The 27,581-nt window shown below is 40.2% G+C and overlaps 2 protein-coding genes across 2 annotated transcripts; one reads left to right on the top strand and one right to left on the bottom strand.

Moving 5' to 3' along the window:
* On the bottom strand, nt 1–11,460 carry LOC135476655 (probable tRNA (uracil-O(2)-)-methyltransferase). Its single transcript, XM_064756756.1, has 11 exons — nt 10,880–11,460; nt 9,430–9,604; nt 8,110–8,335; nt 7,069–7,137; nt 6,230–6,337; nt 5,494–5,565; nt 4,810–4,916; nt 4,206–4,389; nt 3,065–3,515; nt 2,080–2,196; nt 1–512 (listed from the first exon to the last, which is right to left on the bottom strand). The coding sequence occupies exons 1-11, from the start codon at nt 11,289–11,291 to the stop codon at nt 292–294; spliced, it is 2,142 nt and encodes a 713-aa protein (XP_064612826.1). The 5' UTR covers nt 11,292–11,460; the 3' UTR covers nt 1–291.
* Nucleotides 11,461–11,648: 188 nt separating this feature from the next.
* Nucleotides 11,649–26,521, top strand: LOC135477135 (uncharacterized). Its single transcript, XM_064757289.1, has 9 exons — nt 11,649–11,845; nt 12,614–12,751; nt 13,319–13,411; nt 14,132–14,223; nt 15,326–15,390; nt 16,728–16,842; nt 20,051–20,109; nt 20,934–21,061; nt 23,529–26,521. The coding sequence occupies exons 1-9, from the start codon at nt 11,687–11,689 to the stop codon at nt 23,835–23,837; spliced, it is 1,158 nt and encodes a 385-aa protein (XP_064613359.1). The 5' UTR covers nt 11,649–11,686; the 3' UTR covers nt 23,838–26,521.
* Nucleotides 26,522–27,581: the final 1,060 nt, after the last annotated feature.

Raw genomic sequence — 27,581 nt, 5'->3', positions numbered from 1 at the left:
CTCGGTGTGTGACTCTATCAAGGTCAATGGTCTTACGATCGCTGCAGACAGTTTACTGTCACCGAGGCTCCTGGAACAGTGAACAAGGTGTCGGAATCTCCATGACTTCTTCTCAGAATAGTGACGAATATCTGGGAGGCACCTCAATGACGTCAATAGCAACTGACCTTGAAACTCATACAACTATTACTTCGAAGGCTGTGGGCATGAATGGCTGAGAACTGGTGTACAATTATGTCATTCTTAACTAGTGATTTTATTTTAAATTTTATTTACAAACATCACCAAATATCAGGACGGGTCAATGTTTGGTCTCTCCCTTAGCTGAGCAGGGCCATGAGCGTAACTACAGGCCAGATCAGTACTTGGGCAGCCATCAGGGTGATGATCATGAAACCAACACAGAAATGTTTTGTTCAAGTCCTTTGGATTGCCCTTGGAACTTTTCTTCTTAGATCTTTTTGGTGGTCGAGGAATAGAAGTATCCCTCAGACGAACACAACCGCCAAAGACTGGAAATAAAATTTTGAAGATGTTAAATAAATAATCCTCTTAATTCACACATTTGTCAAAATGAAAATTATTGTCTTAACACATTACACTGTGAATCTGAATTTGATTCCATGAAGTCAAGACAATCGACAGTGTTATTAATGTTCCCTCCGGGCTTATAAAAAAAAGCACCACGACCACAAACCAACTCACATATGTGCCATCCTGTAGCATGTTATCTTACACTGAAGCAATATATTAAAACCCAATATATTTATTCGCTAGACCGTCTTCGATTGCTGAAAAACAGGGTACATACTTCTCTTAGTACTTGACACACTAAGCGCGAAGCCAGCTTGGACTACCTTCAATCTTTATACTAGCGGAAAAAGGGTGACGTAAACTAAGCGGACTCCATTTACGACGACTTTGTCTGATCCTTTCGGGTGACCTAAATTAGAACGGCTCGGTTTAGTCCACCGTTTTCATCCCTGTAAAGCCAAAACGGCAATTGCCGGTTCAGATACATCCTAATTCCGGATGTAACAGGCACAAGGTCGCGTCCTACTGAATGACGTGTAACCCCAAGTAATTATAATTTAGCGCACTGTTCGGAGCAGGCTCTAAAGCCAGTCTATTCCAGTCGGGCAAGTTTACGCTTGTGTTAACCGACGCTAATATCAATCCATACATGAATAAAATTGGTGTTTAGGAACTCACACTGAGGTGGTCTAAAAATATACAGATTTACATCCATCCACTTCGCCCATCCACTTAACCCTTCCAACTCACCTATCCAATTCACCCTTCCACTTCAGCCATCCACTTCAGCCAATCAATTCACCCATCCATTTCACCCACCCACTTAACCCTTCCACTTCACCTATCTACTTCACCATCCACTTCACCCATCCACTTAACCCTTCCACTTCACCTATCCACTTCACCATCCAATTCACCCATCCACTTCACCATCCAATTCAACCATTCACTTCATCCATCCACTTCACGCATCCACTTCATCCATCCAATTCAACCATCCACTTCAACCATCCACTTCACCATCCACTTCACGCATCCAATTCAACCATCCACTTCACCATCCAATTCAACCATCCACTTCACCATCCAATTCAACCATCCAATTCACCATCCACTTCACCCATCCACTTCACCATCCACTTCTCCCATCCACTTCAACCATCCAATTCACCCACCCACTTCTCCCATCCATTTCACCCACCCAATTCAACCGTCCAATTCACCCATCCACTTCTCCATCCACTTCACCCATCCACTTAACCCTTCCACTTCTCCCATCCAATTCAACCATCGAATTCACCCATCCACTTCACCCATCCACTTCACCATCCAATTCAACCATCCACTTCTCCCATCCACTTCACCCATCCACTTCACCCATCCAGAGATAAACTTGTACAATTACATGTACATGAATACCAGGACCCACTAATGAACCATTCATTGCATGGGAATTGAGTGGAACGAAAAACTCCACAACAAAACAGTTTGATGCCATAAACACCATATCAAACCAGCATTTTATATCATCTTATTTTTGCTCACCTTCAAATATATAATGGTAGTTACGCAGCAATGTCTGAATCCCTCCACATTCACACTTTAACTGTTGTAGCACATCACGATCAAACATGGCCGCCGCTTCTGGCAGAGGCAAAGATCCTAAATCCAACAGGGAAACCACTGTTACTTTACAGGTACTTTTACACAGCAGTGAACACCAGTAGATATGGTAGATATTGTCATCCTTAGGGAGTGTGTGACAGAGAAAACGTTCCTGTAGACCGTATGGCTGAGGAAACATTTTTTGACACAAGTCAAATCAGAAAATAGGCATATACATGTACTTTATACCTTAATACCAAATAAGTTAAAATTTTAACTTCTTGGGTCAAGTAAACGCATTTACATGTATACAATTAAGTACATAATAAAAGTTTAACCCAAGTCAACAATTGTGCAATCAATTCCTGATTCTTCAAACAAGACTTGGGGGCCTCCGTGGCTCAGTCGGTTAAAGCGCTAGCGCAGCGTAATGACCCAGGAGCCTCTCACCAATGCGGTCGCTGTGAGCTCAAGTCCAGCTCATGCTGGCTTCCTCTCCGGCCGTAAGTGGGAAGGTCTTCCAGCAACCTGCGGATGGTTGTGGGTTTCCCCCGGGCCCTGCCCGGTTTCCACCCACCATAATGCTGGCTGCCGTCGTATAAGTGAAATATTCTTGAGTACGGCGTAAAACACCAATCAAAAAAAAAAAAAAAAAAAATCAAACAAGACTTAAAGTTTTAAGTGAAAAGTTAGAAAATAAGCCAACACTTTAATGTAGGTAATGTTTAATTAACATGCTCTACAGGATTAAAGCAAGCATACATATTTTCTGTAATTTCTCTCCATAACGTGATCATGTGTTTTCTTTTAGAAAGCTGGTTTTTGTTATACATGTATTTCCAATCTTGGGTGATCTTCAATATAAAGTCACAAGCTAGACTACATAATGGTGCAAATTCAAGCCAAAACACCATGAATACAATACCTCCTATGTGCCACGTCCGTCCATCTGCAGTGACCTTGACCTCATCCCTATCTGCTGCCAGCACCCTCTCAAACACCTTCATCACAATACCTTCTTTCGTACCTCTGTCCACATCTCTACAGTTTCTGGAACATTCCTTACTGTTTCTTGGCTGAAATTCTGAAGCCCATTGTTCTGTTTCAGTATTAGCCTGATCTGAACCTGCCCCATGAGAGGGACTTTCCTGGCATCCAGCAGGGAGATCCAGTCTGCCCCTTTTTGTTTCTGGGAAAGTTTCAGAGTCACTCTCCCTCGATCTTTGCCCTGATGACATTGGTGTTATGCTGCTGGAACTGATCTTATTTCGGATAGGTGTTTTCAGACATCTCTGTGCAATGTAGTGAGATCTCTGCTCATCAATGTCAGATTCCTCTGTTGGATTATATGTTCTCTTGTTGCCCACAAAACACACCTGTAACAAAGCAACATTGTGAGTTGAAGTTCAGCTCATGGCGCCTTCATCTCTGGCCGTACGTGGGAAGGTCCCACACAAAAAAGAGGTTTTTGGGGATTCAAAAATGTTATACATATACTTCTTTTCACTTGAACCTACATGTACCTACATGTACTGTTTCCAATAGGGGAGTTTCCAGTTGGAACTCTTTGGTTGTTACAGGTAAAAACAGTCCTACTGCTTCATGTGAACTGTCAAAAATATTAGGCAACCTTTGTTGACATTACTTTACTGATCACTTGTCTCAACCGTTTCCAGAGGCACAAATGACACCTCTTTCCTTTAGGAACTTCTCTAAACGACTTTTAATGACATTTTTTTTTCAGATGCTCTTGTTATAGTAAAAGTGATGGAAAACAGCTGCCTAACGGGTCACATGATACAGTTGGAATTTTTCTGCCTTCATCCATACAAGGGTTCGAACTCGAAACTCCTGCATTGATGTATTAATACATGGATGCTGTAATGTATCTTAAGTTTTGTGTAATTAAACATCAGGAGACACTTCTTGTCTACTGTGGCACAGTTGCTTTTGTTATGTAGTTCTAGAAATGCACATGTATATGTAGTAAATTAAATTATTTTCATGTTAAAAATCAAATAACTGGTATTGTATCCCAGCCTTGGTAACGCTAAAATCCCTCTTACCCTCTTTGTTGATGGTATGCGTAGGGTATCCTCTAGAACCTCAAAGCCGCAGACCTTTCCCACCTCCATGACAAAATCCAGGTAAGTTCTGTACTGACTCCTCCCTGACTCCTTCAGACTGAACCGCCGATCAAAGTCATGCAGACAACACGGCAGCACAAAGTAACTACAGGTGTAGGAAGACCTGAGCAATGAAGAACATTTAGGCTGGATTAGACTGAATGTGGATGTACACAGGACAAGAACAGTCATGATGCGGATTATGAACAGGAATTGTGGAAACAGTTTAGATAGCAATTTGGATGTTAACAACTCAGGACTAGCAAAAGGAGAATTAAGCTATACCATGTGGATGATAATCAGCAAAGGCCAGCAAACCCAGCTTTAACAGACAGCATGTGGATGTGAACAGAACGCAAGGCTGAGGAAGATGTGAAAGAAAAAAGAACCCGCAAAACAACTAAGAAACCATGTGGAAGAACAGAATTAAGGTAATGGTAAGAGCTTAGATAACATGTGGAAGTTCTTATGTGGAAGTTTAAAGTTTAGATATTATCTTGAATAAATATCAATGTTTAACTTTCAAAATTTTATGAAAATTTACCTCGCTGCCATGACAGGTATCCATGGAGTTAGTTCATCACTATGGTTACCTATCAGCCAATCATATTCAGGAAACAAACTGCAAGCTGAAGGAGTAATAGAGGACTCCTGTAAACAACACAAGCTATAAATCATATGAATTGTCTGTTTTGTAAACAGAGAATGTAAAAATCAACTGCTCTATCAGTCTGGCACCAGTAAACAGTAATCAAAATCTTTCATGCCATTTTTCACTACACTTACACCCAACTGTCCTACAGCATGAAGTTCCCTCACCATCGCTATTGCTCAAGTCATGAGAGCTTTGTTTCTGCTCAAAGATCAGCTAAATCTATCATCATTATCAGAGTCATCCATCCTTACCTTGAGCTGATAGTTGTCCTTAAAACCAAAATAAAACCTGTGCGTAAACAAAGTAAGCAATTTTAATTAATATACAGAATTTCTAACAGCCAAATCCAAGGTGCGCTCTCCCACATGTTTCACTGGTGTTATCCTACTGCAATGCTTCTGAAAGGAGAATTTACCCTCCTTAGAAGTTCACAGCATTGCATTTATGGCATCTGAATGGCGAATGTCTCAGCCAATGAAACCATAGCAGGAGAGCGTTTGTGGCAAACGTGACAGGACACCACACATTCGATGAAACAGGGGAAGTAACTGGGCTCATATTCTTACTGCTTACCTGAAGATTTACAGTGGATCCAAACATGTCCCAAATCTTTCGTCTTCTCACGTCTATCCCAAGCCCTCTGTGCTGGAAGGAGAATGAATCAGGTTAGCTAGTGAGGCAGCACCGGGCAAAGCCCTGGATAAACCCATGACCATCCGCAGGTTACCAACAGGCCTTTCCATGGACAGCTACAGGGGAAGTCAGCATGTGCTGGACTTAAACTCACAACCACCCCATTGGGGAGAAGCTCTTGGGTCATTGTACTGTGCTGGCAAATTAACTAAACCGAGGCCCTTACCCCATCTTTGTAAGAACCTCATCTGTTCAAGATTTTGCAATTTTACACACTTTAAACAGTTCAAGGGTACTGGGTCACTTAATAGCAGGCCTAAATCCAGAAGAAAACGCAAGGTTCTGATTCTAAGTTTTAAAGGTGACATCGTGAATGTTTATAAAGAAACATTATAAAATGCAACTGAAATGATGCCTTCTGAGAGCTAGTTTTAATTGAGCGAATAAAGGGAAGAAAGTTAAAATCATTGTATTAGGTCTATATTTCCACATACATTTATGGCATCATCAGGAAATACAGGGCATAATTCAGACAACAATCAATTTATAGGTTAACAAGCTGAAAGAGGTCTATTACCTGAAACTAAGTGGATCCAACTGATTTTAATACAGCTTGATTTAATCATTTGGGGCTTTGGGTGCTCAAATGTTTTCCAGAACTAAAATGGCTGCTTACCCCTTCCATTGTTAGAATGTAGGCAAGTAGTCCATTTCCACAGCCCAGGTCCACAAACCTCTGTCTGTGTGTCAGTCCTGTCTTCTGCCTTTCCTCCTCCCACAATAACTAGTACGCAGATACAGAGGTTGAGAAGGACAGGGGGAGAGACAAAGAAAAATGGAAGAAACAAATTTGGATCAAAGTGTGCACAAATTTTTCTCTTTGTGTCACAGACGCATTTGAACTTTAATGGTTTCAGGTGACCATCTCTGGGTAAAGTTCATGTTGCGTTGAGTGACTTATTCATTGATTGTCATTTATAGAATACAAGAAATGCTTAGTGTTTATTTCTTAATACACAGTATACGATACTGACCAAGATATAGACGTATGAAAAAGCTTCTCAGCTTTCTTTTTGGGGTGCAAAAATGGCTTTAAGCAATGGTTTAACTATGGCCCCGGCAGTGAGTTCGGAAATTAGGTCGGCTTCTGTAGTGATGACTGCTGTCAGCGGTGATAGCTGACAAAGCAGCTTTGTAATGGCGAGAGCTGGAACTGAGAGCGCTAAGCTGATTCCCCCACAATGTCATTTCTGAATAAATCTGACCACTGATGGAAAGTATGCATAAAATACACGGAATTAAAAGGGTCATTAACAAATATAATATCAGCTCCCTGCAGCCATAAACTCAATCACTGTCATAAATACTGTTTTTTTTAACTCTGACAATTTGGCAAAAGCTAACCAGCTTGGTTTCATATTTCTGTAAACTGTAAAGTTGTGTTTAACAGATATAAGGGACAATTTCTAAATGAAACTATCAATCGAAATCCAAATTTGCCAAGGTATACTGTACCAGTAAATATGTTGCTATTGCAATGTCTTCGTAAACAAATTTCTGAGGATCTGTACTTTCAGGCCAAATCTGAAACCGAGAAAAGAGTTCTTAAAAACATGATGACAGTCATGAGACTTCATCACAAACATGGTAAGAGAAGAGATTCTAGAGGTTAGGTTTTAACACAGACACAATGTCTTTCTGTTAAGAAGCAGGTTAGAAGACGTTGTCTGGGATCATTCTGGTACACACCACTATTCTGCTACTGTCTATCAGTGATTTGCCTGTTGACTGCCTGTGGTTTGCCAGTAGTTTGCCTGTGTATTATCTTTGGTTTGCTCGTTGATTGCCAGTTGTTTGCTATTGGTTTGCCTTTGTATTGCCTGTGGTTCGTCTGTTGATTGCAAGTGTATTACGAGTGGTTTAGCTGTTGATTGTCTGTGTATTGCCTGTTGATTGCTTGTGTATTGCAAATTGTTTGCCTGCTGATTGCCTGTGTATTGCCAGTTGTTTGCCAATGGTTTGGCTGTGTATTGCCTGGTGTTTGCCTGTTGATTGCCTGTTTATTGCAAGTTGTTTGTCTGTTGATTGCATGTGTATTGCCAGTTGTTTGCCAATGGTTTGGTTGTGTATTGCCTGTTGTTTGCCTGTTGATTGCCTTTGCATTGCAAGTTGTTTGCCTGTGTATTGCCTGGTGTTTGCCATTTAATTGCCTGTGTATTGCCAGTCGTTTGTCTGATGCTTGCCTGTGTATTGCCTGGTGATTGCCTTTGGTTTGTCAGTACATGTTGTTTCCTTCACTATTTTATCTACTCTAAATATTTATTCAACAAACATTTTGAGATGCCCCTGCTATAGTAAATGTGATCAAAAATAATTGTCTAAACATTTCTGACACTCAGACACACGGAACAGTAGGAACAGGATGTTCTTTATTTTTAGTGATAAAAAAGATGAATGATCTTGAATGAACTACTGGAGCAAAACTGAATAATTTGTGTAGAACTTTACATATTCAGTTAGTATCACATCCACATAAAAATTAACAAAAATTCTCACCTTGACCAGCTCTGTCCCATATTTCTGTTTCAAGTGCTGATATTTAAGAGCATACTTGTCTACAGGCACCAGTTTCAGAGATGTTACTTCAGTCCTGAGGTTCTCCAGCTCAGCCCATCTACACAGCTTTACCAGTAATACATCTCTCAGCCATTCAGTGGTCACGTGGGATTGGGGTTTAGCAGATGTCTCCAACTCACTGTTGTAGCTATACTCCATCAACACACTGAAACCAAATCAAAATACATAGGAAACAATCACTAACGAATTAAAAGCAGAATTATGTCTGCTTTTTCCAAATGTTTGATTTGGATGAATGACTTTCTAGGCAGCTATTAGGAAAACTAATTCAATAGATATAGTCATTTAGGTATAGAGTTTTCAACTGGGTACGGACATTTTCCCCGAAGGACATGCCCCCCCACCCCCCGGACATTCCCCCCCAGACATTTTCCCCTCCATATACGCTAATATATCTGATAAAATCTTCTGTGGTTTGTCCTCCATTATCCATTGTCAGAGTGGATCTTAATGATAAAAACATTTACAAACTGGAAAGATTTTGAAAATTGCATCAGTTTTTTTCCAAGTGTGGTGTTCAATTCAATTAAATCGGTAAGTCAATCAATCGGTACAGCATAGGCCTTATATGGGAAAAGGGCAGTAAACAAAATAAACTGACAACTTAGTCATGATAAACAGATGTTTTATTATTTGCAACAACAGGCAGGAAATTATTGTCTCTGAAGGGTAAACCAGCAATGTAAATAAAATGACTGTAGCCCGTATACCTGGCTGTTGGGTTAATCAACACCCAGGAACTGATTAGCCTAAGTGTAAAGGTTAATGACTTAACACAGCTTACTCTAAATTCCAGAGAACACAAGTCTATTCATAAGCTTTAATCACAATACTGTTTTGTTATTGCATTATTATGGGAAGTTCCACTTTGATTATCAACATATCTTCTCCATATGAAGACAACTACCTGAAAATATGTGAATATATAAAAATAAAAACGACTGTTTTGATCCCCTGACAGGCTACAGAGGCCTTAAAATCTTCACCACATGAAGACAAATGCCTGACTTTTGTGAATATGTAGACAAAATTGTTAATTTTCACCCCCTGGGCTATTCATTACAAAACACCTCACTTAGAAGATCATGTTTATATTTCCCATTGATCATATATACATGTAGATATACAGGGAGGGGAAAATGTTTGGAGGGGGAAATGTCAAGAGGGGAAAATGTCGAGAGGGGAAAATGTCTTTTTCATCGAACAACTTATTTTATCCTCAGACATAAAAGCACTTACCTGCTGTCACTTTCATCTGACCCTGGCTTGAAGGAAACCCTGTATTTTAACTCTCTCTGCAGACAGCTGTTAATCTCTGTATGTGACACCTGAGTTAGCTCTCCTCGATGGCTGGCATCAGTTTTACAGCTGCGTTTGGAGATTGGACAAAACAATGCTGTCTGCTCAAGTTTGTCTGAAAAAATAAAAAACCACTATTTTTGAAAACTTCAAAAAACAAAAAGCTAATATTTAATGAGAGCTGTATATTACATTATTGGTAAGTAATCATCTCCATTCAACTTTGCTCCAGAACAAGTGAACAGCCTCAAACACACTGTTAAGTGATTTATTGCCACCAAGATCTCAAAATGTCAAAAGGCACAAGCATGAGCACCAATGAACAACTCAGCGAAAGATCATGAATTTCATTTGAAAAGGAATATATGGCAGTCACACAGATGGGGAGAGACAGACAGACAGACAGACAGGGCCATGACAATACTCCTCAGTGTTACATTGTCACTGAGTTGTAAAACAGGGGCAGGTTGTGTCCCAGTGCTGATCTGCTCCTCTTTCAGTATGCTCAGTGGTTAGAGCACATATAAAATTTTGAATCCGTCAATCCCAAATCCTTAAGACTGTTCTGCCCTAATAAGCTATTCTTGGAGGGAACTTGGAGGGAATAAACAATGAACTTGTCTCGCACTTCGGGTAGTGTTACATGAAGTATGTTAGAGATTCCCCAATACAGGACATACATGTACATCTACACATCTAACTGCATGTGGGTGAATGTCTATGTATACATCACACGTGCCAAAGTTTGTCACTTACTCATCTAGAGCTGGTGGTTAACAAGCCGAGTTGGCATTTCAGGAATCTTGCGAGTTCATCCAGATTGAGACAGCTAGGGTGGGGGTTCTCACAAACTAACGCGGCTAAAAGGCGTGATTTTGCGGGACGTGCTAACGGAACAATTGGGCCAACAGAACTGGCCATGTGAGAAGTGTATTCTGTCTAGCAAGTACCATGAAATGTCGTCTTTTATCTGCATTAGTTTGTTAGAGCCACCACCTTGTCTCATCCATATCTGCGTGAACTTGAAGGACTAGTCAAATGTCGACTTGGCTTATAAATTAATAACACTGAGGTCTATTTTCAACCATTTCTGATACATAGGCAGGTAAATATAAGAAATTGTTGAACATAGATCTCAACGTTTAATTGAACTAAGGTTAATCATAATTAAATGTCTTCGTGTACATTACACATGCCAACGTTCGTCACTTACTTGTTTAAAGCTGGTGGTTTAAACAGGGTAATCCAGTTTTTTCCAAACATGAAACTACCCAGTGTTGTGTAAGTGAAATGCTTTCGATTTAGACATGGCGTTAAACCAAATCAAAATAAAAAAAACACATACCGATCAGTGCGGTTTAAATAAAGGTCCAAAAGTAGGCCTACTAACCAAATATTACTAATTCCCGCAGAATCAAGTATCTATCCAGCTGCTTGGGGTGAAGATCTCTCAGAACAATCACAGTGGAGGAAGGATCAACTGCATCTAAATTGTCTACGTCAACTGCTAGACGCTCCGAATCAAGATGTTTATCAACTGCTCCGCATGTTCTGTCGTCTTCATATTTGAGTAAAATGTCACCGATAACTTGTATGAGACTAACGGAGCCTAATCTCAGGTCTGTCACTAATGTACACAGGATCTGAGCACCTGACAACCGCCGGTTCACAACATGAGGCTTGTTCAACCAGACAGACAACGCACGGCAAAAACCGTCCTGACTGCCCGACAAAGTTTTCTCATCCACCTTTTCAAATGTCAGATCGCACAATAATGTCTTTAAATCGTCTGTTTTCCCCATAGTGATCGAAACAGCGTCTAAAATAAATAATCGGTGGAATAAATCTTGTTGGGGTTAATGAGTTTTCAGGAAGAAAGCCCGTTTTTTTAACATGTTACACCGACATACTGGTACTACGCACGACAGGCAATGTTGTCATCGCGTGTGTCATTGACCCATGGGCGCTGACATGTTTGACACGGAATGCTGGGTAACACGGTTTATAAACGTTTGTAGCTCATACTATCGTCTTGGGAAACACATGAAGTTAATTTTTAAAGAACTGGTAAAGCTGTCTTGTGAAACATTCAAATATAACAACTTTGTATGACTTATAAGGATGCTGTTCCAAATCTCGACTCCCGGAAGTTCGACAGGGGCGCGCTATTTTTAATTCTTCATTCTGTAAACAAACCATGTGTTTGGGCTGTTGGTTTTTTGTGGAGTTCTTGCCGTTCGTCGCCTTGGTAACAGTTCCGTTGTATGGATCGTTTTGTGGCACTGATGTCGTCTTGCGATTTTCGCTTTTGATCTGTCTGAACTGTGTCGTAGGAGAAAGTATCCCAAAAGTTTTGGTAGGCATCAATATCGGATGCAACAACAACATCACAGTAATTTGCAGAAAGTCACATGTGCTCGCAGCAGCTTTTGGAGTTGGCTTTAATTGATAATCGTTTAACTTTGTACGTGCAAACTAATTACTGCACCCTGCTGAAAATCCTGCCAGGAAATGTAACCAAATAGAAATTGAAGAAAGCAGTAGGACTCTCTTTTGCTAGTCCATCTAGATGGACTCAGTGTGCTATTTTAAAATTCTGACATTCATCGTAACGAAACTTACGTATTTCACCAACAGGTGCAGGAATATCCCTCACACACCCGCATTCAAACCAGCACACTCGAACAGGCTTCTGGATCAACATACCCCCTACACACTTTCTTTGCAGCCTCTTCTCCCAGCTACACCTCCCCATACACCCCCCTAACCCCCACCCCCCACCCTACCCCCCATCAAGAAACCATAGCTTCACGTCAAGCCTAGAAGTTGTTATCGTATGGTCATGGATTTCCCCTCTGGCTCTGCCCAGTTTCCTCCCACAATAAGGCTGGCTGCCATTGTATAAGTGAAATATTCTTGAATGCAGCGTAAAACACCAATAAATAAATAAATAAATGAATGAATAGAACTTGTTGTCCATTAGCAGTGTGTTGTTTTCTTAATAGCATTGGTGTATTTGAAAATAATAACTTTAATCAGCACAAGCCTAACAAACAAAAAAAGTTATGTTTTAAACTGTGAATTGTTTCCTAAACTTGGGGGTCATTCTGTGTTTATTTTTAAGTACTCAGTCATACCCTACTTACAAGTAACAACTCTTGTCTGCCTGGTTCTGTTGCCTGTGAATCTAACGCCCTGGCCAATCATCTGGCTGTATGACAAAGTGTTATGGCTGACAGAGCCAGTCCTTCTTGTCGCTGAGGTGGGTGAAAATTGTGTGTTGTAGTCTAGTATTTTGAAGCGCTATTAAATGTGAGTGAAATAAATTGCAGGTTTTGTAAGTGTATCATATCTGTCTGATATACATGGAACCTTTAATATAAGATGTTTGTTGAAGTTTTAAGTTTAAATTTAACTTTCAAATAAAGTTCTTTTAGAAAATATTTCGGTTCATGTCAAGTATTACAGGTAGCAATGTTTATGTCAGCAATGTATCCCGTTATGATATAAGACTGATTTTTTATAGGGACTCCGTGACCGAGGGAGTCAACACGCCAGCACGGTACAATGACCAAGTAGCCTCCCACCGATGCGCTTAAATTCAAGTCCAGTTCATGCTGGCTTCCTCTCCAGTCGTATGTGGGAAAGTGTTGCAGCAATCTGCGGATGGCGGTTGATTTCCAACGAGGCAAAGCCCGCTTTCCTCATGTTGCTGTTCGTTGCAATGAAATGTTCTTGAGTACGACATAAAACATCAGTGAAATAAATGAATAAATAAATTTCATCCGCGTGCAGTTAATGACGAATTACTTGTTACTCTGCACTCAAGGTGATACAGTTATTGTTATGGATGCTGAAGCTGAGTGAGTTTTTCACAGAGAGGCTTGAATCAGCTGATGATGAGGATCTCTGGAAATGGAAGGTATGCATGGATGGTTTCTGTTGCTCCGTTCAGCCGTGTAATTAAGCCGATTCTGACCATGATGAGTATACATGTAAAGTGTCATTGTCAAAGTATGCCGTATTGCTTTGTGCGGCCATAAGTGGGAAGGCTTGCCAGGAACCTGCGGAGGGTTGTGGGTTTCACCCGGGCTCTGACCAGTTTCCTCCCACCATAATGCTGACCGCCGTCGTATTAGTGAAATATTCTTAAGTACGGCGTAAAACACCAATCAAATAAAAAAATTTTGCTTTGTGCTGATCTTGGCATTGTAAAAATTCATGACACTGCCTGTGTACAGACACGAAATGTTAAAATTGTTAGTTTTGTCTGGTGCACAACATTGACAACAGCTATGAACATTGTTGATGACTTCTTCTTTTGTAGGTCAATTCAACAAACACAGATTTAAGGGTGTTTTTTAATCTGCTAGCATACTTGGCAATACAAAAGAACACATGATAAATGCTGTGAAAACAAATGTACATGTAGTTCTGCAAAATGTGGACATCGGACTGTAGTGACAGGCTTTTTCATATGTACCTGGGGCCAGTCATTATACAGAAGGGATGATGCTGCTGGAAAATTTACTTCGAAAGTGTCATGCATGTACTTCTCCACATTGGTGTACTTCTAGTACTGTTTATAAAGTTTCATCTTGCATTAAGGGTAACTGTACCTGCTTGTGTATCAATATTTCAGGGTCTGGTCCTCTCTTTCTCTGGAGTCTGTTATATCATCACCCTGGGGCTGGGAATTACCCTGGTTCTTGAGGAATCCACCTCCTCCAAATGGTCAGTAAGATTGTTTCGATTTTATCTCTGATTTGTACTGCATCAGTTTTAGAGTAGCAGTCTGTACCAGTATATCATGACAAAGCTGACAAAAGACTGCTGAATTGCAGAATATATAACTTTTAACAGTAGTTGATTACATTTTAGCAGTGACCTTTGCTGTTTGAAAATATCGAGATTTTCCTTTTCTTTGTGTTCTTTTAATTTTGGGATTTATTTTATTGGAGTTCATAAACAGATAAAATGGACAAAAATTTACTGATCTGATGGCAGTAATAGTTTATTGGTGGAGGAGAAAATATATCTCATGCATATATTGCCATTGAAGTGTGAATTTTCTTTGTCATACAATGTAAACATGGATGTGTACTTTTGATATTGTCTACCAAGTCTCACATAAACTCATTTGTTAAATTAAACGAAAGCTAAATTTAAAGTAAGAGTCCTCAGACAGACAACTGAAAACAATGCGCAAAAGTCCTCTCATTGTTTTACCCAGATTTTTTGAAGAGTGTTAGTCATTCAGATGGTTGAATTCTATGGTGGGTCATATTGGCTATACTCACAGTGTTTAGGATCTCTGATGTCCTATAGCATTTTTTCCCTTACACTCCCCAAACAGAAAGAGTTTTTAAGAACATTATTTCATTAAATTAATCCTTACTCATGTAGAGAAGGATATATTTCAACATTTAATGTTATGCGTACAGTTGGAAAAAGTCCCTGTGAAGTGATAGCCCACCTTATAATTAAAATGTTTGTCTACGTGTAAAATCTCTTGAAGAAAATAGAAAAAAAATAAATGAAAGTCTTTTCATGCATAGTTTTAAGTGGTCTATCCAGTGATGCTTACTTATACTCTTAGAGGTCTTTTTCTTTAAGTAAATAAAATTTGATAACCGTCCATTTAATAAGCCTTCATCCAAATGTAGAGGTACCCGTGACATAGTTGGTCATATTTGAGTCAAGTCATATTTCAGACGAGGAGTTGAGGTCCAGTAGATACATTTTAAAACACCAGCTTATATTAACTGTACAAGTTCCCCACAGCCTTTCTGATTGTTTTGTGATTTGTTGTTTTTTTTGGTCTCTTCTTGGACAGGTTTGTGTTTGCTGTACTGTTGTTGGCTATAGGAGTCCACAACATGATGTGGATGTCAAATGACGGTAAGTGACGGAGTAGTCTCCCTTATACCCCACTCGCCAACACACTGTCTACAGTGTTACACGGGTGCATTGATTTTCCTTACTATTTATGTAATAAATTTGTCAACTTCACCCCCAAAATATATACATGTACCCCCTATCTTTCGCGTGGTATCATGCCATACCACCATATGCAGCTTGCATTTTTCTCTTCATATCACTAAATCAACCTGCCGTGACCAACATTTTTGTGAATTGTGGTTGCTGGAAGTGAAGTCATAGCATTTTGTCACCTTGGTAACCTCATAGGGGTGGGTAGTAAAAGTTTTCAGTTCTATCCAAAACAGACAAAAATCTGATATATTTTAACTACATGTAGATGCAAAATAACAGTTCAGAAATCTAAAAACTTAAAATATCTGTGTGGCAATATTACCCAATCAGTGCTCCTTCACTCTTCAGTTCAAAGACAAATCTTTGACCCGATTGCCCAGATTGCACATGCGTGACCTTAAGGTTCAAGTGCCACTCAGACACTGATCTTTTTTGCCCGATTTTAGGTCTGATTACTGGACAGTGTTAGTCTAAACTCTTGATCGAATGCTCATTTCAACTTTATGTACATGGACACACAGATTTTTGCTATTTTCGATTTCAAAGATTTATATGTTCATTTTATATTTCGCAATAAAGATTTCGGGGATATCTGCCATTCTGATCATTTTGCAGAAAAGTGAAATTCATGTGACACTTAAAACTGTCATTTGACTTGTCAGCCCTGTTTCATTTGGTGACAAAAGACAGAACATGCTGTGTGACAAAAGACAGAACATGCTGTGTGACAAAAGACAGAACATGCTGTGTGACAAAAAACAGAACATGCTGTATTTCACTACAAAGACCCAGGAGCCTGTCCCCAGTGGGATTGCTGTGAGTTCGAATATAGCTCATGCAGGTTTCCTCTTTGATCATCCATGGGAAGGTCTGCCAGCTATCTGCGGGTTTCCCTGGAGTCCTGCCAGGTTTCCTCCTGCTATAATGCTGACTGCCTCCATATAAGTTAACTATTCATGAGTATGGTATGAAACACTACTCAAATAAATATTAACCACCATCGTGTACAGCTCACAGTTATCAGTTTTACCTGCAGAGGCTAAGCTTAATTTGTATATGCTTATAATGTGTGAAAAATGAGATGATGTGTAGGAAAAACTTTCCTGTTAATATTTGAAGTGAGTGTAATTCACTTTCCCGTGTTTGGTTCTACTAAACTATGTTTTTCTTCTCCTGCTTACATATAAAGTTTTAAGATCTTTGTTAAGACTCTTAAATATGAATTATTTTTTGATTTATTGAAGGAGTTATCAGTGATGCAGCTTTTGTAACGATGTGCAGCATGGGTATTCTCTATGTGATGAGCAGTGAGAGGTCAATGATCAGACATCCCACAGTTACACCTGATCATTGGGACAGGTAACTTTGTGCATGTGTACTGTATGTAATGAGCAGTGAGAGATCAATGATGAGACATCCCACAGTTACACCTGATCATTGGGACAGGTAACTTTGTGCATGTGTACTGTATGTGATGAACAGTGAGAGGTCAATGGTCAGACATCCCACAATTACACCTGATCATTGGGACAGGTAACATTGTGCATGTGTACTATATGTGATGAACAGAGAGAGATCAGTGATCAGACGTCCCACAGTTACAGCTGATAATTGGGACAGGTAACTTTGTTTGTGTGTACTGTATGTGATGAGCAGCGAAGGATCAGTGATCAGACATCCCACAGTTACACCTGATCATTGGGACAGGTAACATTGTGTGTGTGTACAGACATCCCAGTTACACCTGATCATTGGGACAGGTAACTTTGTGTGTGTTCAGACATCCCAGTTACACCTGACCATTGGGACAGGTAACATTGTGCATGTGTACTGTATGTGATGAGTAGTGAGAGATCAGTGATCAGACATCCCACAGTTACACCTGATCATTGGGACACGTAACTTTGTGTGTGTGTACTGTATGTGATGAGCAGTGAGAGATCAATGATCAGAAATCCCACAGTTACACCTGATCATTGGGACAGGTAACATTGTGTGTGTGTACAGACATCCCAGTTACACCTGATCATTGGGACAGGTAACTTTGTGTGTGTACTGTATGTGATGAGCAGTGAGAGGTCAATGATCAGACATCCCACAGTTACACCTGATAATTGGGACAGGTAACTTTGTGTGTGTACTGTATCTGATTAACAGAGAGAGATCAGTGATCAAACATCCCACAGTTACACCTGATTATTGGGACAGGTAACATTGTGTGTGTGTACTGTATCTGATTAACAGAGAGAGATCAGTGATCAAACATCCCACAGTTACACCTGATCATTGGGACAGGTAACATTGTGTGTGTGTGTACAGACATCCCAGTTACACCTGACCATTGGGACAGGTAACTTTGTGTGTGTGTACTGTGATGAGCAGTGAGAGGTTGGTGATCAGACATCCACAGTTACACCTGATCATTGGGACAGGTAGCTTTGTGTGTGTGTGTGTGTATTGTATGTGATGAGCAGTGAGAGATGCAAGTGGCATGTACCGGGTGTTCAGGTGGCATGTACCAGGTGTTCAAGTGGCATGTACCGGGTGTTCAGTTGGCATGTACCGGGTGTTCAGTTGGCATGTACCGGGTGTTCAGGTGACATGTACCGGGTGTTCAGTTGCCATTTACCGGGTGTTCAGTTGGCATGTACCGGGTGTTCAGTTGGCATGTACCAGGTGTTCAGTTGGCATGTACTGGGTGTTCAGTTGGCATGTACCGGGTGTTCAGTTGGCATGTACTGGGTGTTCAGTTGGCATGTACCAGGTGTTCAGTTGGCATGTACTGGGTGTTCAGTTGGCATGTACCGGGTGTTCAGGTGACATGTACCGGGTGTTCAGTTTGCATGTACCGGGTGTTCAGTTGGCATGTACTGGGTGTTCAGTTGGCATGTACCAGGTGTTCAGTTGGCATGTACCGGGTGTTCAGTTGGCATGTACCGGGTGTTCAGTTGGCATGTACCAGGTGTTCAGTTGGCATGTACCGGGTGTTCAGTTGGCATGTACCGGGTGTTCAGGTGACATGTACCGGGTGTTCAGTTGGCATGTACCGGGTGTTCAGGTGGCATGTACCGGGTGTTCAGTTGGCATGTACCGGGTGTTCAGGTGGCATGTACCGGGTGTTCAAGTGGCATGTACCGGGTGTTCAGTTGACATTCAGTTGGCATGTACCAGGTGTTCAGTTGACATGTACCGGGTGTTCAGGTGGCATGTACCAGGTGTTCAGTTGGCATGTACCGGGTGTTCAGTTGGCATGTACCGGGTGTTCAAGTGGCATGTACCGGGTGTTCAAGTGGGATACTAATTCAGCAGAATCCATTTAAAAAGTGGTTGCTTGACTCTTCAGGATTTGAAATGGGGTCTCTATGTCTGTAGTTCAGCTCTCTACCATCTGAGCTACTGTGTATTCCTCATTAGCTACTGTGTATTCCTCATTAGCTACTGTGTATTCCTCATTTCCTACTGTGTATTCCTCATTAGCTACTGTGTATTCCTCATTTCCTACTGTGTATTCCTCATTAGCTACTGTGTATTCCTCATTAGCTACTGTGTATTCCTCATTTCCTACTGTGTATTCCTCATTTGCTACTGCTAGTCTAAGCACCCGAAAGCTGGTCCTGTTAAACCTTTCTATGGAAGCTGAGTGAGGCCATCATCGCACTGTCTTTTTGTGGTACTGACATCGAGCATAACGCCCTTTGACCCAACTATCTAAAACAAATATCTTTCCATTTTCAGCATGGCGGATTAAATTTTACGAGCTAATGGGTTTATTTTTTCAAGCAAATTTATCAAAAGCAAAAATAATCAGAAAATATCTATTAAAGCTTCTAAATGAGTTGTTTCAAATGTATCTGCACAGAATTGTATACTTACAGCAGTACATTGCTGGGGATCTTTTTTCAGCTTGTTATATTTCTTCAGAGAAATTGCCATGTTGAGGAATATCAATTTCCTTGAGCCCCTCAATAGATCAAGTTCTGCTGGTAAAAAGTGTTTGAAGGCTATATAAACAGATAAATTTGCAGTTTTCTTTCAGGCTAACATAATTTAAATTAATGGGTACCTTTAAACTCTGTTCGAAAAACTTACTAAATTGGTTAATGCAAACATAGATGATAATATGAAGTAAACGTATGTGATAAACTTATGTAGTTGCCAAGGCACCATGTGTAACATCTTCATGTAAGACCACATGAATATCGCTAATATATTACTGAAATACATAGTTTTACAAACCTATACAGGTGTGTTGTGTACTTATTAATTAAACTGAATGTTAATATTTTAGAAAAATTTGTCGTTTAAACAGCGATTTCATGAAACAAATGACTCTTGTCAAAGAATGAAACCACTGTGTTAGTCAGTTACCGCCTTTGGCAACCTCTGTGACAAAAGACAGCCTAGACTGGGTGATCATATTACTTGAACACCTCAGCCTCAGGCGGTGACTGTAAGTTGTAACTCTGCAGTAGGATGGCTGTGCCTTTTACATGTATGTCTGATCCAAGAAAGATTTTTACACATTACTTTGAAAATGATGAACAAAACTTGTCTGTTTCTGTTTCAGTGTTGATAAGAGTAAATCATATGTTGGACTCATGTATGTGATGGCCAAAGCGAATATAGGTCAGTATTTATTTTACATCTGTACGTATACATTTATTGACATTGTAGGTAATATATGTGGGTAGGCTTGTGGTTTAACGCCGTACTTATCAGTTTTAAAGTCATGACGAGGAGTCATTAGATGTGTGTACATGTACTGTGTGCTCTTGTGGCATGGTAAGTTCATGCCGCCAAAGTGCTGCCGTCACTTAAGTATCATGCCAAAGACACCAGACATGACACCCCACCCGTTGGCATTATACGGACACAGGACCTACCAGTCATGTTACCTTGCTGTAACCTCTCAGTGCCGAGAGTCAAGCGAGGCAGCTTCAAGTACCATTTTTAAAATCTTTGGTATGTTATATATGTGTGCTGTGTACATTGCTGTGCAAAAATAAGTTTCAGAATGTATTTGATTTTTCAAGACTGTGGAGTTAAGCATGACTTATTTAAATATATATATGGGTTACCTAAATTCATGAACCTGATCACTGTAATCTAAGTGATATATTCAAAATCAAGGTGATCTATTACAGAAAATTTTCCATTATTTTTCTTATCCCTCCTTTAATATTTTAATATATATATATATATATATATATATATGTATATATATATATATAATATATATATATATATATATATATATATATATATATATATATATATATATACGATATATTGACTGCTGCTGGATGTAGTCTGTGATTATTGAATGAACAGATTGTGCACCTGTTCTGACTGCTGGTAATGGACACTGGTCCATACAACATGATGTATATCAGTGTCTTACCCTTCAAGAACAGCGTGAATAATGTATTTGTGAATCTTCTGCTTTTTAGAAAACGCAAAGAGAGCACTGGTTTTCCTGCGGCGATTTCTTTCCCCTATCTTCTTGATCAGTGTGGTGGTCAGATTATGTTGTATTTTGTCCTTCTCAGATGTTATTCTGAAGTACTTTAGACCAGAGGTATGTATCAGTGTGGTGGTCAGATTATGTTGTATTTTGTCATTCTCAGATGTTATTCTGAAGTACTTTAGACCAGAGGTATGTATCAGTGTGGTGGTCAGATTATGTTGTATTTTGTCCTTCTCAGATGTTATTCTGAAGTACTTTAGACCAGAGGTATGTATCAGTGTGGTGGTCAGATTATGGTGTATTTTGTCCTTCTCAGATGTTATTCTGAAGTACTTTAGACCAGAGGTATGTATCATTGTGGTGGTCAGATTATGTTGTATTTTGTCCTTCTCAGATGTTATTCTGAAGTACTTTAGAGCAGAGGTATGTATCAGTGTGGTGGTCAGATTATGTTGTATTTTGTCCTTCTCAGATGTTATTCTGAAGTACTTTAGAGCAGAGGTATGTATCAGTGTGGTGGTCAGATTATGTAGTATTTTGTCATTCTCAGATGTTATTCTGAAGTACTTTAGACCAGAAGTATGTATCAGTGTGGTTGTCAGATTATGTTGTATTTTGTCATTCTCAGATGTTATTCTGAAGTACTTTAGAGCAGAGGTATGTATCAGTGTGGTGGTCAGATTATGTTGTATTTTGTCCTTCTCAGATGTTATTCTGAAGTACTTTAGAGCAGAGGTATGTATCAGTGTGATGGTCAGATTATGTTGTATTTTGTCATTCTCAGACCTTAGGTATATACTTGAGGATTTTATGAATTTTTGACCCTCTTTTTCCTCTGATTGATGATGTCAAGAAAAAGTTTAAGGTTTCTTTCATATTTTCACATGTTTATGTTACAAAGAATGTAGCAGTATAAGATATTTTTTGTTGGGAATGGTGGGAAGGTGTCCTTTTTGATGACAGCATGATTCCAGGGTCTGCTTTTACTGTATTTTTAAAATGTGTCTGTAATTTGTGTTAAAATATTCTTGTTCTTATGTGTGCTAACATTGTCGTGTACTTCAGGATATCTTTGTTCATATAGACATGTTTATATATGATGGTGATCAGATGGGTTTAATCGGAATCAGGAAACCTACAGAATACACAGTGATACACAGTGATACACAGTGGTACACAGTGATACACAATGATACACAGTGATACACAGTGATACAGAGTGGTACACAGTGATACAGAGTGATACACAGTGATACAGAGTGGTACACAGTGATACAGAGTGGTACACAGTGATACAGAGTGGTACACAGTGATACACAATGATACACAGTGATACACAGTGGTACACAGTGATACACAGTGATACAGAGTGGTACACAGTGATACAGAGTGAAACACAGTGATACAGAGTGAAACGCAGTGATACACAGTGGTACAGAGTGACACAGAATCGACTCTGATAAGAAGACAGTGGAGATAGGATTTCTTAGGTTAAACATTGGTCCTTGATCACGTTTGAATAAATGTACCCTGCCTAAAATCCAGTTGAGACAAGGCATAACCTGGACTTACCTATCTCTCACGCCAGCCAATCAAAATCAATTCTGCATCCCTTTAAAGGTTTTATGCCATACTTAACAAATGTTTCAGTCATATTATGACCGCGAGTCATTAAGTGTCTTCTTATGGCAGGGCGAGTACATGCTATCAACATCTCTACAACCAAGCATCTTATTTGCTCTGAACGCATGGCCTCGAGTGTCATATTCTCAATTGTTGACAAGGAATATTGGTTTGAGGATGCTGGTGACAATAACTGACCAAGTGTTTCTACGGCCGTCTGCACAGTCTCTAATATGTTAGATGAAGACCACTTGTCTTCCGTCAATGTGAGATGCAAGTCAGTACATGTGTGTCACACACGGGAAAGTTTGTCAGTAACCTACCAAACTTTGGTGGTTTACCCCAGACACTGTGGTTTCTTCTGGCCACAAAACTGACTGCCATTGTATAAGCGGATCGTTTTGGAGTGTGTTGTTACATAGCAGTTAATCTTCTGTCATATAAGGTGGTTAAGTCTGTTATATTTTATTTATTTATTTGATTGATATTTTATGCCGTATTATGGCGGACAGCATTATGGTGGGAGGAAACCGGGCAGAGCCCTGGGGACACCCACAACCATCCGTAGGTTGGTGACAGACCCATGTACGGCCGAAGAGGAAGCCAACATCAGCTTGACTTGAATTCACAGTGACCACATTGGTGAGAGGCTTCTGGGGCATTGCGCTAACCCCCTCTGCCGCGAAGGCCCCTGTAATGTCTGTTATAAACTATTCGACTATCTACATGTACAGCCGAGAGCAAAGTACACCAGATGGCTGTATAGAAGATTACACTGCTTGAAACTTGAACAAACACGGGCTTGTCTTCACAGTGTTTAAGTGAAGTTTAAATCAACAAGACTCGTACCGCATCTCGAAATTGTTTGTTAGTTTGGTTTTTTAACATCTCTTAAGCTTGAACTTAGTGTACAATTAAAATCAAATGAAATTCGATTCGTTTCTGTTTAATGCAGGCTTCAGATGACTGGGACGAAGATTACTTGGATGAAATCACGATAGACACAAAAGTTTCCCCTTACAAATCCTCTCTGGCTCTGAAGTTAGCAGTCATATTCATGTTTTCCCAGCTGGTTACCCAGCACCTATATGAATGTGCTGGTCTGTACCCCGTGGACCCCAGAACCACCCTAGGGGCTGCTATTACCGCTATCTGGCCAACAGATGTTCTTATTGGTCGGCTGATACAAGTGACGGCCATTAGTGGTCTTTATATGTACAGATTGTACACAGCAGACGATTGGGCAAGTGATGACTGGTCATGACATGGCTAACAGATGTTTTGATTGGTCAGTTGCTGCAAGTGAATGCTGATGTGGTTGTCATATGTATAAATTGTACAGTCTCAGAGTAGGTGGTTGGACAGATGATAATGATCGTGGTGTGTCAATTTATAAGAAAGATAATGATTAGTTGAACCTGGAAAAAAATGAGAACACATAAATGGTAAATTTTGATTGGTTAGCTATCAGGTGACTGTGTGATCGGGCTGTAATCGGCTTTAAGTTGACCACGCATATTATGTTTTTTATTTTATTTCCATTCGCAGTCATTATCCTGTTAGGCATTGTGCTTGTATTGTAACGCTTAGCGCTCTTTTTGACTTTCGACAAGAACTGAGAAAATGCACTTCTCCATCTGAGTTATGAAGTTTTACACTTCAGCTATCACGACAGGCCTTCATTAGATTAGGAGATGATGCTCATGACGAAGTGTCCTGCCAAGTTTTGGGGATAGGTGGATATGTTTTCCTCCGAATCTAGACAAGGATGATCAACTATCTGGCGCATAAAAGATGCTCAATGCCATGGTTATCTCAATTAAATTTTTTTATATTTGTCTGTCATCGGCAATGGTGCCACTGGGTTCTGCCCATTTTGTTCCCACCTGAATATTGGCTGCTATCGTATAAGTTAAGTGAAATATTCATGTCTACAGAAGGCATAAAATAGCATTTAAATATAAAATAAATAAATAAATAAATGAATTCATCAACAATAAGTACGTGTCGGCTTTCCTAAGCTAGATGTTTAGCCGACTTTCATGTCTCGTTTCCTAAGCTAGATGTTCAGCTGATTGTCGTGTCAGATGTCCTAAGCTAGATGTTTAGCTGATTGTCATGATTTTCCTAAGCCATACGTTTAGGTGAGTGTTATGTCAGGAGTCCCAAGCCAGATGTTTAGTGGAGTGTCATGTCAGGTGTCCTAAGCTAGATGTTTAGGTGAGTGTCATGTCAGGAGTCCCAAGCCAGATGTTCAGTGGAGTGTCATGTCAGGTGTCATAAGCCAGATGTTTAGTGAGTGTCATGTCAGGAGTCCAAAGCCAGACGTTTAGGTGGGTGTCATGTCAGGAGTCCCAAGTCACATGTTAAGTGGAGTGTCATGTTTGGTGTCCTAAGCTAGATGTTAAGTGGAGTGTCATGTCAGGAGTCCCAAGCCACATGTTAAATGAAGTATCATGTTTGGTGTCCTAAGCCAGATGTTAAAGTGGAGTGTCATGTTTGGTGTCCTAAGCCATATGTTTAGATGAGTGTCATGTCAGGTGTTCGAACCCAGATGTTTAGTTGAGTGTCATCCCAGCCTAACATTAAGTGTCCTGTCTTCAGATCTTTAGTAGAGTGTCATGTCGAGTGTCCATAGCCAGACGTTGAGCGTCATTTCAGGTGTCTGTAGCCAGATGGTTAGTGAAATGTCAAGTCAGATGTCCTAAGTCCGATATTTAGTGAAGAGTCATGTCAGGTGTCCTAACCTAGACGTTTAGTGGAGTGTCATTTTAGGTGTCAGAAACCAGACATCTAGTGGAATGTCACGTCTGGTGTCCTAAGTCAGACGATTAGTGGAGAGTCATGTCGGGTGCTTCTAAGCTAGATGTTTAGTGAAATGTCATGTCAGGTGTCCCTAAGCCAGGCGTTTAGTGGAGTGCCATGTGTCCCTAAGCCAGAGGTTTAGTGGAGTGACATGTTTGGGAGTCCTAAGGCAAACGTTTGGAGGAGTGTCATGTCAGGTGTCCAGATGTTAAGCAAAATGTTATGTCAGGTGTACTACTCTTGATTGGTGTATTTATTGACGGCGGCCAGCGTTATGGTGGGAGGAAACCGGGAGAGCCCGGGACCACCTGCTGGCAGATTAGAGTTGTTTGCAGACTTGCAAACGTACAGCCGCAGAGAAGGCCAACACGAGCAGGAGTTGAACTCACAGCGATTGCATAGATGAGAGGCCCCCTGGGTCATTGAGTCACGGTGGCAAGCTGTATCCCTAGTCATAATAGTCGGGTTGTCTATGCCGGACGTTTAATGGAGTGCTAAGTTGGGTGTCCTAAGCCAGGTGTTTAGCGGCCTCATATACGATACATTGTTGCTATGAGACCAAAATTATGTGTGTTGAAAGAGAGGCTAATCTGAACTTGAAAATCCTCCACCCCTAAATAAAGGGGTGTTATGTAAACTGGTGCCTTTAATCTTTATTACGTTTGTGATTCTAAAAGGTGTATGGTAGAATATCACTGCAGAACTTTTTTCTCTGTTGTTCCCCCTTGTTTGTATACACATATGTATGAAAATGATGAAAATGGGTCTTTAAAGTTTGTGAATGTATTTTTTGATCACAAAAGTTAATTTGTATATATTCATTTTTAAATACACAACAGTGGTTTTAGATTGTGCTTTTGTTTTGTGTATCGTTATATCGTTATAGTTGTGTAAGAAACACCTGCCACGTGAGCCAGATCTGCCTCATACCTTACAAATAAAGGAATAAATAGTCTTATTGTTTGTATCGCTATGTCCCACCTAATGAATTTGTGTGGAGTTTGTGGATTCATGGTTGACGCACAGGATGGACCTTGAGAAAGGCGCATACGCTGTTGGGAAGTTTTGGCTGCCAAAATGAGGAATTCGGAAGCAGTTCGGCCGAAAGCTACATGGATGTTCTCTAATATTCACTCCTACTTTAGGTAGGAATATCTGTTACCGGGTTAAATATACACATAAATGACTTATTTTCTTTGATAAGGGTTAAACGTAGCCTTCAGCGGTATTACGGTCAACTTTAGGGTGTCTTCTTGTATATAGCAGGCCGGACCCAATGCCGACATGTTCATAGTCCTGCCGAAAACACGATTGATTGACCTTCACTTTGTAATTGTTGTCAACGAATTTCTGCATATTTGATCGCTCTTTTATTAGTGTTGTTTCACTGAGACGACTTACCGTAGGCAAGTAAGGCGGCCCCGCCCGAGCCATTATACTGATACGGGTCAACCAGTCGTTGCACTATCCCCTCCATGCTGAACGCCAAGCGAGGAAGTTACAATTTCCTCTTTTAAAGTCTTAGGTGTGACTCGATCAAGGATTGATCCTAGATCTACCGGTCCCCGAAGCGGACGCTCCACCAACTGTGCTATCCGGGCCGGTCGAACAGGATGGTGTTGAATTAATAGAATACGTGTTATATTTTACAGAATATTTTATTTATTAATTTGATTGGTGTCTTATGCCGTACTCAGAGAATATTTCAGTTATACGACGGCGGCTAGCATTATGGTGGGAGGAAATCCGGCAGAGCCCCGGGAAACCACGACCAACCGCAGTTTAACAGAATATTTGCTGCAATAACAGAATACATGCTAGCATAACTCAGGTAACAGATTTTTCCGTTAAATCTAACAGATTAATTTATTTGAGATTAATATTTGAGGGGTATAACTTTTGAACAGTGAAGCTTTCAAAATTGCCAACTATGAGATACAGTACACTTTCCCCATGATCCAAGGACGCTGAATCTTTATCCTCCGAGGGTGAATATAACTTGTTTTTCAACATTGTTGCTTGGCAATAATCTAGTTAGTTAATGGAATCTCTTTTCGCATTCTTCTCGAGGAGGCAGGTGGTTTTAAGGCCGTTTCGAATTAAATCATTGTGTCGTATATAAATTTGTTCGTGGCAATCAGTGCGCTTGAGTTCTTTATCGGGGATAATTGTTTCTGGATTGCGGAAGATGAGGTGAGAGAAG

The sequence above is a fragment of the Liolophura sinensis genome, chromosome 10 (assembly GCF_032854445.1).
Source record: "Liolophura sinensis isolate JHLJ2023 chromosome 10, CUHK_Ljap_v2, whole genome shotgun sequence".
NCBI classification, from domain to species: domain Eukaryota; kingdom Metazoa; phylum Mollusca; class Polyplacophora; order Chitonida; family Chitonidae; genus Liolophura; species Liolophura sinensis.
The sequence above is the reverse complement of the archived record's forward strand: the minus strand, read 5'-3'. Positions and strand labels throughout refer to the sequence as shown.

Coding starts and splice junctions, on each gene's coding strand:
- LOC135476655 (XM_064756756.1), bottom strand. CDS start 11,291: ATGGGGAAAACAGACGATTTAAAGACATTATTGTGCGATCTGACATTT. Junction 8,336..9,429: donor TCAGATGAAAGTGACAGCAG/GTAAGTGCTTTT, acceptor ATTTGGTTTCAG/TGTGTTGATGGAGTATAGCT. Junction 4,390..4,809: donor ATACCTGTCATGGCAGCGAG/GTAAATTTTCAT, acceptor TTCATTGCTCAG/GTCTTCCTACACCTGTAGTT.
- LOC135477135 (XM_064757289.1), top strand. CDS start 11,687: ATGTGTTTGGGCTGTTGGTTTTTTGTGGAGTTCTTGCCGTTCGTCGCC. Junction 14,224..15,325: donor GAATCCACCTCCTCCAAATG/GTCAGTAAGATT, acceptor CTTCTTGGACAG/GTTTGTGTTTGCTGTACTGT. Junction 21,062..23,528: donor TGAAGTACTTTAGACCAGAG/GTATGTATCAGT, acceptor TGTTTAATGCAG/GCTTCAGATGACTGGGACGA.